Raw genomic sequence first — 14,468 nt, forward strand, 5'->3', positions numbered from 1 at the left:
AATGAAATCAAAGAGCCATAAACATGCCTTCATTCTTCATCTGACTCTTGAAGCAAAGCTTTTTGAGAGGTCAATTCAGAGGATGTGTTACGCATTCCGATCTCTATGTCTCGTCCCCTTGCCGAGAATTGCACCACAGTCCTGTTGGAACAAACAAGTGTACATGAAGATTATACAACTAACACTGTTATTGTTGCCTCCTGAAAGCTAATGAATTGTTAATGATAATTATTACCGAAGGACATTAAAATCTAATCAAAAGTTCCAAATGGAGATGAGGTTTAAACGGTATCAGTGCCTCTTAAGCCTAAACCTTTTTCTACCAACAATCGCAAGAGGGTCCATAGATGCAAGACATCACAGCAGTCAGTGTAAAATGTTACCCACCAATAACAGATAAAGAAGACAAGTAATGCAGATTAATACAGGTTACAAGTTACTTGTATTTATCCATCTCCTTAAGGGTTAACTACTAAAATAAGCTGCCACTAGCTGTTGGGTATTTATGAGAAATGTTGAATGTAAACAAAAACATGTTGCCTATATACACATCACCTCAAAAAGCAGGTTTGGATGTCAGAATTCAAAAAAGGTGGCTTTCACCAAGCTTACAAAATGTTCAGGAAGTGATTTATCATGAAGTTTACTTGTCCTTGAAACCGTCCCTGAAAACCTTTGCTTCAGCTATTCTGAAATGTCAAGTGAATAGTGATATCCCATTGAGGCACATTATGCTCTAATGAAAAGCCATTTCAGAGCAAAATATGCAGGCTAAACCCTGATCAAGTTGCATTTTACAGGGAATAATAACCCGAGTACATGTATCATAAATGCAGGTGCACATGTTGTTCTGCCATGTTGTGACAAGATTTTAATTGTACCTGTTTTGCTGAATCCCACTTGTTCTGTTTTCTAACCAAGTCTGTTCAAACTCGGTTATTACACTGATCTGGTTGTAAAATGTGTGCATGTAAAGGATGAGATACTTACAACCAAACTACAACTGCAGTGGAAGTGACTAAAAGCAGGGCCACAGCTAAATGCCAGCAGAAGCACATTGTGACGAACATGACGTTGGCGTGCTCGGTCAAGATCCATTCCACTCCACTTGGTGGGTAAAGTACGAATCCAATCTGAAATGACAAATGTGTGATGAAGAAGCCAACTACCTATTATCATTATAAGCAAATGAATAAAAAAATGTAAGTTGACAAAAAGTTTGCACAAAGAGCAAGATCTAAGGACAGTCCACACAGATGGCACCGAACTGGCCCTGATGTGTGCAGAAATTAATGAAATCTACTGCTTGTCTAGAAAATGTGATTAAACTATACAAGTAAATATTTTAAAAAGTGGTGTTGGTCCTCTAAGTGGTCTTTGTTTTAGTATTCAAGTGCCACGGCGATGCAGTGTTTAGCACAACGAGAAGGTTCCTGGTTTAATCCTCCTGGGCCATTTCTGTGTATAGCAGGCGATCGTGGCTCAAGAGTTGGCAGTTCGCCTTGTAATCGGAAGGTTGCTGGTTCGAGCCCCGGCTTGGACAGTCTCGGTCGTTGTGTCCTTGGGCAAGACACTTTACCCGTTGCCTACTGGTGGTGGTCAGAGGGCCCGGTGGCGCCAGTGTTCGGCAGCCTCGCCTCTGTCAGTGCGCCCCAGGGTGGCTGTGGCTACAATGTAGCTTGCCATCACCAGTGTGTGAATGTGTGTGTGAATGGGTGGATGACTGAATATGTAAAGCGCTTTGGGGTCCCTAGGGACTGGTAAAGCGCTATATAAATACAGGCCATTTACCATTCAGGCCATATATAGTTTGCTTGGTCTCCCTGCAGTCCAAAGACGTGCTTGTTAGGTTATTTGGTGATTGTAATTTGCCTGTCAGTGTTTGTGGTTGACTGTCTCTATGTGATGGACTGGCAGCCTGTATAGGGTGTATCCTGTCTCTCATCCTGTGTCAGATGGCTGAACTGGACGGGTGGATAGATGTTGCTGGGTGTATAAACGAGGTGTTCTGCATCAGGATCTCATTTGGCTAATCACCTGGTAGAACCACGAACCCTGTAGGATGAACATGCATGACCCGAACAGCTCTAAAATAATGTTGTCTCTTATGAACATCTCCAGCATGATGCTGGCTGAGCCTCCAAACACCGCCACCAGGAGCAGGGTGTGGATGTGGGCGTCCAGAAGAGGTCGACTGTGCACATGGTAGTAAAACAGAAACCCTGCGTGAAATAGAGTCAAACACAAGATGTAGCTCAAATACACGTTAGCCACCAGGAATTATGGTGAAAAATATTGTGCAACTAAAACCTGGCTTTCTTACAGCTTACCTTCAACAAAAAGAGCTAACGAGAGACCAAAGCGGCCCACTCCTCTTGGCACCAGTTGGAATTTTGTACTTAAAATCAGAGCTATTCCAGAAATCCCAAAGAACAGATACATTGTGCTGTGCTGCCAGTTCATCAACTTAATCCACCCGCCGTCGTTGTAGAGATGAGCATGTGGCCCGTCCACCACAAACTGCTCAACCATAATACCTGTGACAGGACAGCATCAGCGAAATTAGAACAGGTGGACGCACACAACTGATGAATATATATTTACAGGAAAACTGACCAATAAAAGCAGCAAATATCTGGAACCCTCCTTCAATGTAGTCCAGTCTTTTAAAGATTGGCGGCAAAGTCTGTCGTCCTTTAGGCTGGTTTGTCCTCCAGTAGTGTTGGAGAACATATTTCACTGTTAGCCAGAAGCCATAGAGCAGGAAAAAAGAGCCAGGAATAGCATGTCCTCCAAAGTTGGCCATTATCAGGCCTGAAAAAAGAAGAAATGCGCCTTAGTCATGTCATACATTGCTATACAAGTGTATTTGCCCCCTTCTTGGCTCAAGAGTTGGGAGTTCGCCTTGTAATCGGAAGGTTGCCCGTTCGAGCCCCGGCTCGGATAGTCTCGGTCGTTGTGTCCTTGGGCAAGACACTTCACTCGTTGCCTACTGGTGGTGGTCAGAGTGCCCGGTGGCGCCTTGCCTCTGTCAGTGCGCCCCAGGGTGGCTGTGGCTACAATGTAGCTTGCCATCACCAGTGTGTGAATGGGTGGATGACTGAACGTGTAAAGCGCTTTGGGGTCCTTAGGGACTAGTAAAGCGCTATACAAATACAGGCCATTTACCATTCTTGATTTATTCATTTATTTATTTTTGCATATTCATCACACATGTTTCATATCAAACTAATTCTAATAGTAGACAAAGACACAATTCAGGTTTTACATGATGATTTAATTTATTAAGGGGGAAAAATAAGTTTACTTACCTGGACCTGTGTAAAAAGTAAATGCCCCTTAAACTTGATAACCGGTTGGATCAAAGTTAGGAGCAATTTGTTTTTGGATCACGGTCACTGAGTCTTTCACGTCACTGTGAGGAATTTTGGTCCACTCTTCTTTGCAGAATTGTTTTATTTCAGACACATTTGGGTGGGTTTCAAACACAAACAGTGCATCCCAAAGCATCTCAATCTGATTTAAGCCCAGATTTTGACTAGGCCACTGCAAAACCTTCATTCTGTTTTTTACTTTGGAGCCATAGACAGGTGGACTCGTGTTTCAGATCATTGTCATGCTTAAGTACACTTAAGCTTCAGGGCCTGACCTTCTGGTAGAGAACCGAATTCATGGTTACATCAAGTCTTCCAGGTCTTGAAGCAGCAAATCAGCCCCAGACCGTCGCAATACCACCACCACGTTTTTTTTCTGTTCTTTTTAGGAATGCTGTGTTGATTTTACGCCAGATGTGAAGGGACTCAAACGTTCCAAAAAGTCAGTCCACACAGTAATTTCCCAAAAGCCTTGGAGATCATAAAGATGTTTCTTGGCAAATTTGAGACAAGCCTTTGTGTTCGTTTTGCTCAGCAGTGGATTTTTCCCCTCCTAAGGATGTCTCTTTCTTATTGCCGAATCATGAACTCTGACCTTAACTGAGGCAGGTGAGGCCTGCAGTTCTTTCCATGTTGTTCTTGCTCTTTTTGTGACCTCCTGGATGACTCATGAATGCACTCTTGGAGTAATTTTGGTAACACTGCTGGGAAGGTTAACCACTGTTTCAAGTTTACTCTATTTGTATATAATGGCTTTGACTGTGGTTCACTGGAATCCCAAAGCCTCAGAAATGACTTTCCAGACTGATGGATATCAATGACTCAGCTGTCTCTTTAGATTGCGTTGTTGTTTTTTGAGATCTTTTAACCTGCTTCACTTTGTCAGATAGGATCTACTTGAGCGGTTTCTTGATCTAACATGTCTCACAGGCCTGGGTGTGGCTAAAGAAATTGAAGTCAATAAATGTTGTAATTAAGACAATTCAGGATTTCACAAGGGGAGCAATTCCTCACACACACAGGGCCAGGTTGGGCTGCTTAGTTCCCCCCTTTCAATGAATGAAATCATCATTTTGTATTCACTCCAGTTATCTTTGACTAATATTAAAATTAGTTTGCTGATCTAAAAAAAATAAGTGTGACAAATATCCAATATATTAATACACCAGGATGAATGCAAATATAGTATATACTAAATGCAGCGTTGAAAGTTCAAAGGTATTAGCTTTGAGGTTAAAGTGCAGGCTCTTAGTTCCGCTTTATTGAGATGATAAGAACCTGGCATTTAAGGGAACGAAATCCAAATAGATAGCAACGTTCACAAAGGGCTTTTTCAAAGCAGCTGGCATTACATAAAAACAAATACAGTGCTGGAAACTGCTGTCAATAGGGGGAAAGCAGCGATTAATTTATAACATATCCTGTCTGATTAGGGCGGAGCCTGCTGAGCGTGTTCTTTGGTCCGGATGACATTTGTTTTGCAAAACTGAAATTCAAATGAAAGAGGGTTTTTTGACAGAAAACGTGCTGCCTTTCAAATCAGAAAAAACAAACAGTATTAAAAGTTTAACAAGTAATACTTTAACGACTAACTGAAGTCACTAAGAAAATGGGAAAGCGCAATTATATTGTTTTAACTTAAATTCTGCCGCTGACTCATTAAAGTGAAATCTAAAATCAGACGCAGTGAACATGTAACACGGGCTTTTTTCCACTGCTCAAAAGGAAGTCGGTGGTTTATAACAGACCTTAAAACTTCTTCCCCCTGCTTTTAATGTTAGTATTGGAGACACGGGTGTGTTTAAAATCCGCGTGTTCGGTTAGTCAGACAAGTTTTTCCTGATCAGCCCTGCCTGGCGTGATGTTACTGAACACTTTTCACACATTGTCCAACATTTCCAACACTGTCGACGTGTATGGAGGCAGATAGCTGATTTCACCGTCTCAGAGCTAAGTCCAAATAATGTTTCGACACAATAAATACGCGTTTATCTAAAGTCCAGTTAGCCTGTGGCACATCAGCATCTGTACCGAGGTAAATCTTCAACTGAGTACATGCTTGATAAAATCAACATACCTTAATCTCTGCGGCTAATCCCCAAATGCAACAAATTAATGTCGGCAAACCGCCTTGAATGACAGCTCCCTGCTGTTTGGAGACCTGTGCACACCTGCTCCCTGCACCTCTAACCTGCACTGACGGATCACACATAGCCCCACCCCTAGTTTGCATAAGTTTCAGTGACCAAGTGACATCTCCCTGAGAAACGGGCAGAAAAACAGAGGCTGTTTAAAGACGGTGAGCTTTATTCAGCTACTCATTTGACAACAAAAAGATCAATACCGAGATTAATAGAGAGCAACAACTCGGTGACAACTTAAATATGCAGTTTTGCTAATATGTAAACTGTGTGCACAGTGGGAGATGCAGCAGCAGTGGCTTGTTTAAATGAACTTTGCACTCTTTTCAATAAATCTTTATTGCCATTCTTATCGTGCTTAACACACAGTCATTTGACATGTGAGGAAATCGCTACCTAAATGAAAAACGGAATGCTGTTTTAAAATAATCCTAATAAACAAAGTGTCATTGTTTAGGTGTGTGTGTGTGTGTGTGTGTGTGTGTGTGTGTGTGTGTGTGTGTGTGTGTGTGTGTGTGTGTGTGTGTTTTGCACAAGAGAGTTATAGGATTTCACAGAACAATTTCTTCTCTCGAAACGGGTTCTCAGATGAAGGCACTGGAGTCACCAACGGGTCCTCTTTGGCATGAGCTTCACAGTAGGCCATCAGTTCAGCTGCTGCTTTGGATACCTGTAAAAGCAGACTGTGTTTAAGTGAGTCAGTGATCATAAAAGGGCAAGATAAGATGTTAAGTATGAGCTCATCTGTTCCAATACACACACAGACACACACACACACATATATATCTGTGTATATATATCTGTGTGTATATATATATATATATATATATATATATATATATACTACTACACAGAATAAGAAAGAGAAGTGGGAGGATCTCTGCATAACTGAGCAAGAGGACAAGTCGATTAAAGTCTCTCGATATCAGATGGCAGGCTCATTAAATGGCACTCATGAAGTCCCTCCAGGATATCTGAGACTGGCCAATAACAGTAAGAAAGAACAAATAAGCAGGAAAACACAGATATTGGACAGAGGCAAATTGGAAAAGTGCTATACACAATGATATCTGAAGTCTAAGGTCTTTAAGTCAAAAAGAACATTTGAGCGAGGGGCTGAAAGAGTGCTTGATATGAGGAAGTGTGATGATTTGATGGTGCGTGCAGTGCCAGGCTGGAGTGAAATCATTGAACCAGGTCATATAGCTCCAAACTATGCAAGAACTTTTTAAAAGGAAGCTGTCAGCTGGCATTCTGTTAAAAGGAGTGGACAGTACCATCATCAGATCTAAACCCTGATTGAACATTTGTGGGTCTCTAAGCTGGAGCACATATCTACAATAATAAAGATTCACACACCTGTAGTTGCTGCAAATAAGCAGTTCTTTGTCAAAAGTATAAATACATCTGATAAATAAAAGCATGTAAAATGTAACTTTTTATTGAAAGTTTCCGAGACACAGTGAAGTTCAAAGGAAGAACACGTGGTGCCTTAACTGAAGTGAATACTTGCTCATCTGAAGACTTTTCAATTCACACTGCCTCATTTGTGCCCTTGCTTTGTTTCCAGTCACTGTCTGTGTGGACTCACCATCATCCTCTCTATGTTGACCTCCAGTTTCAACTGCTCTACTGTTTTTCGAGCATCTGCAATCTTGGCCATGTTGTTAGACATCCTGCCCTCTCCCGCTTGGATCAGCCATCATGTAGCAAATTTAAAAACAAGACACAAAAGTACAGATTACCAATAAAGAAATGTGGTTGTAGAAAACAAGTTTGCTCTTATAAAGAGCAATATAAAGAAAATTTGTCACAAATGATCAATGTGAGACATTATTGAAGGTATCTGAGGTGGTGGTTAGAGTCTGTTTCAATTTGTTTGTTAATTCTGCTCCCTGGGTCTCAGCTGCAAGAGGAACAGGGAGGGTCTCAAAGGAGAAGGGAAGGGGAGCGGAGGTAGCGCAGCCCTCCCAAGGGGGCGGCATCCGCTAGCACAGATTGTAAATACACCTTATATTAACATGTTGCTCTCGCACAATATATCTGTCATAAAGTTCACATTTAGTTGTTTTTCAAATCTCAGCTTTTCTTTATAAGTAGATGCTGTTATGTTTTTTTGAGTTTAAAAGACACATTCGAGTACCATCTTAATGATCCTCATAATAGGCGAGTAAATAAAAAGCCAGCAACAGCAGGCCTTTAAAAAAAAAAACTTTGCTAGAAATAATTAAAAGGAAATTCATTATAAGTCATTTCTAGTGCTAATATAATTCATGCAGCACATAGCAGATATGCCACATAATTCATGTGTAGAAATATTTGAAATAGGCTGCTTCTGTGCATCTGTATAAAAGATGATGATGATGATGATGATAAAGAAAATTTGCAGTCACTCCATAGTTCCAAACATACTCACAACAAAGACCGACAGCAAACGACTGGCTCCTGGAGCGAAAGTACACTTGTCCTCCGCCACAGCAACTTGTAGCTCCGAATGAAGAGAGATGAATGGCAGAGACGAAGTGGATGTCTTCACTGGGCTTCCAACCTTCACATAATTAGCGGTGGATCTGCCTATGGGATGGGCTCAGTGCAGCAGTGCAACAGTTAAAGGCAACATGTGGTATGACCTTCATTTCTACACTCTCTATCACTCACACATCTGAGATTACACCGAAGACAGAGAGTTAAATGTAGCTTTTAAAAAAGATGGAATATGGCTGAAATAATAGTTGTGTATTTGATCATAACACCTCAACAGAACAGACAGTTATTTTCCGTGACTTTGCATAACATGCTTGTGTATAAAATATCAAAATATCAAACCTTAAATTCTTGGAATTACTGAGTACATTAAAATGAGTTGGACTGGGATTGTTCTAAGACAGAATAATGTTTATGAGAAAGGTATTAAATCAGAATATGTAAAATAATGCTCTATAAACTTTTATTTGAAATTCTCACATGTGCTTGTGTTTAAAGAAGCCATGCAACAGAAAACAGTTACTAATCAAGCTCCAAATAAATATTTTAAGAGTCTAATTCTATCACACATAAGAACACTTGAATATAACCTCTGGTAAATTTGCATGTTCAGTGACAGACTTTTTGTCAAGGGGAGGATTTTCTCAGAAACAGAGTTATTTCTCTCATATTTTAGCGATCCTCTTCAAGGCTGCCAGTCTTTCCGGTAGAGCTGACTATTATTCCACAGAGCAGCAGGGAGCAAAGTGGCAGTGTGATGGAGTTAAATGTCAAATGCTTCATTAACATTTGTTTCCCTGTAGTAATTGGTCTTGCTTCATGGACGATATAAGCCTTTATAGCAAAAAGAGCTTCTGGTTCACTTAACCCTCCTCTGTCATTTAAAACGTCTATACAGTAATGTGTGAAAGTCTTGAGTCACCACTCAATTCTTTATTTTTGTTACAAAAATGGAAAATAGGTACAGCTATTTATCAAAATGTGAAATCATAGGGTACATGTAAATACAGACTATAAGGCTAAAACTGAGTTTGTATCATTCTGATGAGCCTGAAAGTGAATGATTTGAAATGACCACCTTTATTCTTGAACCAAACATTTCATATTTGGATTCATCACTCAATAAGACCTGTTGCCAGTCCAGTTATTTTGTAATTTCACACCTCAGCCTTTTCTCCCTGTTTCCCTTCCTTAAGAATGGCTTCTTGACAGCCACCCTCCCACTGAGATCATTTCTGATGAGGCTGCAGTGAAAAGTAGTTGAATCAACTGAAGGTCCAGATGCATTTCTTGAGTCCTGTGTTAGGTCTTTGCTGGACTTTTTTCTATTACCGTACTTAAGGACATTAATTTTAGATATTGTTCATCTGCTCTAGTTAGATTTTTTTTTTTAGACCTGACAATTCTTCTTGTGTCCTCCACTTGTCCAGTTTCCTCAGTTTTTTAAGGGCACACTGAACACCATGCTCAATGATGCCAAGGTTTTGGAATCACCCCCTTGGTGGAAAAATACAGTTTTAATTTTAACATAACTGTGTTATCTTTGGTATTTTTAAGATTCAGCTACAAAATTTGAATGTTTTTCAGAATGGAATAACATGTTTTTAAGACAGGCTGCCAGTAACAAAGTGCCTCAAGGTAAAATTTAAAATTTTACCTTGAGGCTGTCTTTTATGTGCAAACACACAGTTCTGGTTCATCTCTTGAGTTAGATATTTGTTTTATAGATCAATGTTAAGTGGCTTAACAAGCAAACAAAACATATTTATCTGAAAATGGTCAGTTTAAGGATTGGACAGAAAACTTGTTAAAAAGCAGCTAATCTCCGAATAATAACTAACAAATAAAAGCCTGAGAATCAGATTCTGTTGGGCAGCTAATCAGTGTTTGCGGGGCAGCAACGTGGAGCAGTGGTTAGCAATGTTGCATCACAGCAAGAAGGTCCTGACTCCCTCACCTGGCCGTGGCCTTTCTGAGTGGAGCTTGCATGCTTTCTTGTTTGCGTGGGTTCTCTCTGGGCACTCCAGCTTCCTCCCACAGTCTAAACACATGCAGTAAATAGAGTTAGGTTCACTGGTGAATCTCAATTGCCCATAGGTGTGAATGTGAGTGCAAATAGTTGTCTGTCTCTCTGTGTTAGCCCTGCATCAGGCTGGATGCCCCCCTCCGCCCACCCAGCAGCTGGGATAGACTCCAGCCTCCCCTGCAACCCCGATAAGGACAAGCGGAAGAGAATGGATGGATGGACAGATTCTGTTGTGCTTCTTATGAATTCAGTGACAACATTTGTAAACTCGATCCATCTGTCCAGTCAACAAAACAACGTGTCTCTTCTGACATTCTGTTCATTCATAATAGATGCTACACCATAGGATGAATGAAACCAGAGAGGAGATCTATACACAGCTTCAACTAAGATGTTTTTAAACTCATCTAGAGTTAATGTTTATAATGTGTTTTGACATAGAAATAAGAGCATGCATTGCCAGCTAACCAAACATAGCAAGTGTGCCATTTACTATACAAACAGTAATGAGTTTGGGCGTAGCTGCTGTTTTCTCCATATAAATTGTTGTCATAACGTCTGCTTGATTCTTGTAATCTCTGCTGATTGTCCACAGAGGTCCTCATGGTGACTTACGGTGTGCTGTACACATAAACAGTTCTGTTACACATTCTCATTTTCTTTTGTAACCTTCATTTAGGTCAGTGTGGCTAGGAAACAAGACTGTAAAACATAGTCTTTACTAAGGCAAGAAGAAGATCCAGAAATGACCTATTTAGAAAATATGAGTGCTTTGAATTCATGATGGTGACTGTTGTAAACATATCTAAGCCAGACCAATTTATAAAAAGAGACCCAGTCCTCCTGGATGTCACGCACGATGTATTTTTTGTCATATCATGCTGAAAACAAACCGGTTTTTCAAGTTGTGGCTCTGGTTGCATTTGTGACACATTCATCTGTAATGCATTTAAAGGGCTACAAAAGATTCATAACCATCATTTTCAGGTTTGGAAATATTTGGAAACCAAATAGATTTTTCTTTTGTTCTCGTGTACTTGTTTTTATTATTATTTTCACAGAAAAAAAGTTTAATTAAATAACAATAATAGAAAAAGGAACAATAGAAATTAATAAAATTGTGCGCGTGCGTGTGTGTGTGTGTGTGTGTGTGTGTGTGTGTGTGTGTGTGTGTGTGTGTGTGTGTGTGTGTGTGTGTGTGTGTGTGTGTGTGTGTGTGCATGGGCGCTGGTCATTCACAATCCCTCCGTTTGTAGCATGTTGACATATATATGGCAGGCAGTCAGACATGCCCCGTCTCCTGAGATGTTCAGCACTGAAGTGGCTAAAGTAAATGTTCCTTACTTCACTCAATGATTCACATTTTAGGAGGAAATGTCTCACTTTTAACCTCACCTCTCAAACAGTGATCACATGTTCTTCTAATCTTTCGGTTGCCACGACCTCGTGTGTCTTCCTTGTTCAATTGCCAGTTTGTGGTCCTACATTTGGTTAGGATTTGACTCTGTTTTTCTGTTTCTGACACCTAAGAGACATTCTGCTAATTCATACCTGTTTTTAGGGCCAGATAAACTCTTCTTCCCAGAGAAAGATTTCTTTTCATTTTGTTAGAATTTGGTTTACACTGATAGGTGTTTGGAAAGCAGTGTGGTGAGACAAGTCCGATTATGATTGGCAGAATATCTCTTAGAGACAGACAGTCTCAATACCAACTGACATAGGTTGGTTGGTTCTGGCCTTATCTCTTATCTCTGGGAGAGCCTTGAATTAGAGGGATTCTTGGGGGCTGGATACAAGATTATAAAAAATGTCCCAATTCTGTTCAGCTGGGGTTTGTTAGTGTTTTCCTGTGTACATGTAAACTGTATCTGTAGACAGTCTGTTGGGCGTTTATCCCAACAGGTGTGGCTCTGATGACTCACTGCACCCTTTACTTCTCTACTCTACAGCACAGTGGATAGGATGACACTATCAGATATTTTAAGCCAGATTTTAATTATAATTTAGAAGTTATCTTAATTGCATTTGGGGCTCTTAGGCCTTTTTGTTTTAGTTTTCTTTCACTTCCATGAAATTTCCTAATCTTGTTATGGTTCAGCTTATCTGTAAATCATTTTGAATAACTCACCCACCTAAGTGAAAATCATCTAAAAATGCTGTATACTGCCAAACACAACCTAAATGGCAAGAATAAAGAGGACAAAGTAAGTCCACCAGAAATGAGGAGAAATTCTAAATGTCTCCACAGGATCTGCACGTATCTTAATCAAAAAGAGTGTGCACAGATTTTACCTTCATGGGAGTTGAGCCAGTGGGAAGTCCATTATGAAAACTAGAGAAAGTCAATACTGGATAACTGCCAGTCTCTGATTTGACCACAAATTCCTCTTGAAGATACTGAGAAGGTATCTGTATGAGGGTTAAAGTTGAACCAGAAAATAAACATTGGGGAAACTATATGGAAAGTGAGGGACACTTTTTTAAGTTTAATCTAAAAACTATGGATTGGGGTGGTTTTAAATGTGCTTAAAGCTTGTTTATACACTGACTGGATACTTTTTAGGTACAGCTTGGCAGTGCCGAGTTGAACACCATTTTGCTTTCCAAGCTGTCATACTTTGTGGCATAGATTCAACAGGGTGCTGGAAACATTCCTCATAGAGTATAGCTCATACTGTAATCAATGATTTCATTATTTAGGGGGAAATAGTATTTGGTTTCCTCATATCTAGGGCATTTTTGGGGAAAATAGTGATCTTATTATTATTATTGTTTAGTACAGACCTTCCCAAAGTGTGGGGCCCGTCCCCTAGGGTGCCAAGGTCTCCCCTGCATAATTGCTTTTCCCTTTGTCGGGAGCATGTGCTGGGCTGTTCAAATCACGGACAAACAGTATCGCACATTCTTGATTTTTAGTTCACACACACTTGTTGTAATGACTAACTACTCCTGACATTTTGGAGATGTTAGCTCTGTATACAGTAAAGTTACAGTGGGATACAAATAATATCAGGCTGATCCTGCCACGATTTGTTCCCCCTGTCTAAATCACGGACAAACAGTATCCCACAGCTGTTTATGTTTTTAAACCCATTTTGCACAGACAGGCATTTTTTGAAAAATGTATTGCTATAAATGTTGAATATTATTACACAGGAAAAAAACAAATACACGTAAAATAATTACACCATGACGCCTCTGCCTTTGTAAATGGAGGGACAGTATGTGTGTATGTAAGCATGTAAAACCTGAAGATAGATACAAAATACTGTTAATCTGACTTGCTGCCATTCTGCAATTCATCTCATGTAATAACGTGGCGCACAGCATGACGTGAAAAAAGGCACATACCTTTGACGTTGCATGCCGACCTCGGTATTCCTGTCCACACATAAACGCAAAAAAGGAGTTTTAAAAAATCTCCGTTTTCGGTGATTCCAAACTCCGTTTACGTGTGGAGGAAAGGTCCAAACGCACAGAAACAGTTGTGTTTTCAAAATTACCCGTGTAGGTGTGGACGTAGCATAAAAGAGTTAGTAGTTTATTTTCTTACTACCTGTAATTTATTGCAGTTTACTTGTATTTGCTTAATTGTTTACTAAATGTTTGAGGTGTGAAATAAACCGCAATGGAGCAAAATATGGGTGTGTGTGGTTGGAGGATGTATTTGTGTGTGTGCGCGTGCGCGTGTGCGCGCGGGGGAGGGGGGGGTGGCGAACATTTTTCTTGTAAAACAAAGGGGGGGCTAGCGAAAACGTTTGGGAACCACTGGTTTAGTACAAGTGTCAAGTTCTGATATTATTTTCTACTGTGTGTAGCTGTTAATGTAGTCCTTATTCAATAGGAGACAGCATAAAGAGCGTAAATTTCAACATTTCAACTCAGAGAGCTTTTTGGAAATCATATAGCTTAGCATTATTTTTTATTGCTAAGCTTTATTTTTATTTTATTTTATTGACTGTGCGTGTTTGTTCATTAAAGCACACTCAAAAAATGATTCTTGGCAATTTTGAGTATAATGCAACTGAGATATATCAAATTAAAATGTATTTGTTCAAATAATTAATAATATGGGGAAACATGCTTGGAAAGGATTGAATGTACACAAAACAAATAGATTTTATTTGACAATAAAATAATAATAATAGAGAATTTAATATTATTATTTTTAGTAGTAGTAGCACATCTGCGCAGCATGCTACATGTGAACCTAGCTAGTTGTGTGGCAAACAACTTGTGTACTAAACTTGTTGTTTGTGCTTAGTGCTTTTACCCAGTTATGTGGAAAAAAGAAGTGCTGGACTAACATTTATACATATAATTATCTTTCTACTGACACAAGTTAAGTTCCATCTTTACATAAAAAACAAGCTATCCTGCTTAATTATGAAAACTCAGCCGCCTGCAGGGTGGTACATTATTATTACTGTGGTGGGCGTGTAC

General features: G+C 39.8%; 2 protein-coding genes across 2 annotated transcripts; both read right to left on the reverse strand.

Moving 5' to 3' along the window:
• Positions 1-3: 3 nt before the first annotated feature.
• On the reverse strand, positions 4-5,589 carry tmem45b (transmembrane protein 45B). The gene is made up of 6 exons (XM_080867312.1): positions 5,452-5,589; positions 2,617-2,814; positions 2,331-2,537; positions 2,038-2,222; positions 991-1,133; positions 4-141 (listed from the first exon to the last, which is right to left on the reverse strand). Exons 2-6 carry the CDS (start codon positions 2,804-2,806, stop codon positions 30-32), a joined length of 837 nt encoding a protein of 278 aa, XP_080723438.1. The 5' UTR covers positions 2,807-2,814; positions 5,452-5,589; the 3' UTR covers positions 4-29.
• Positions 5,590-6,056: 467 nt separating this feature from the next.
• gng8 (guanine nucleotide binding protein (G protein), gamma 8) lies at positions 6,057-8,683 on the reverse strand (the record flags this gene model as incomplete). Its single annotated transcript, XM_080866878.1, has 3 exons — positions 7,932-8,683; positions 7,107-7,204; positions 6,057-6,185 (listed from the first exon to the last, which is right to left on the reverse strand). The coding sequence occupies exons 2-3, from the start codon at positions 7,188-7,190 to the stop codon at positions 6,057-6,059; spliced, it is 213 nt and encodes a 70-aa protein (XP_080723004.1). The 5' UTR covers positions 7,191-7,204; positions 7,932-8,683.
• Between the last annotated feature and the right edge of the window lie 5,785 nt (positions 8,684-14,468).

The sequence above is a fragment of the Rhamphochromis sp. 'chilingali' genome (assembly GCF_963969265.1).
Source record: "Rhamphochromis sp. 'chilingali' genome assembly, chromosome: 19".
Classification (NCBI taxonomy): domain Eukaryota; kingdom Metazoa; phylum Chordata; class Actinopteri; order Cichliformes; family Cichlidae; genus Rhamphochromis; species Rhamphochromis sp. 'chilingali'.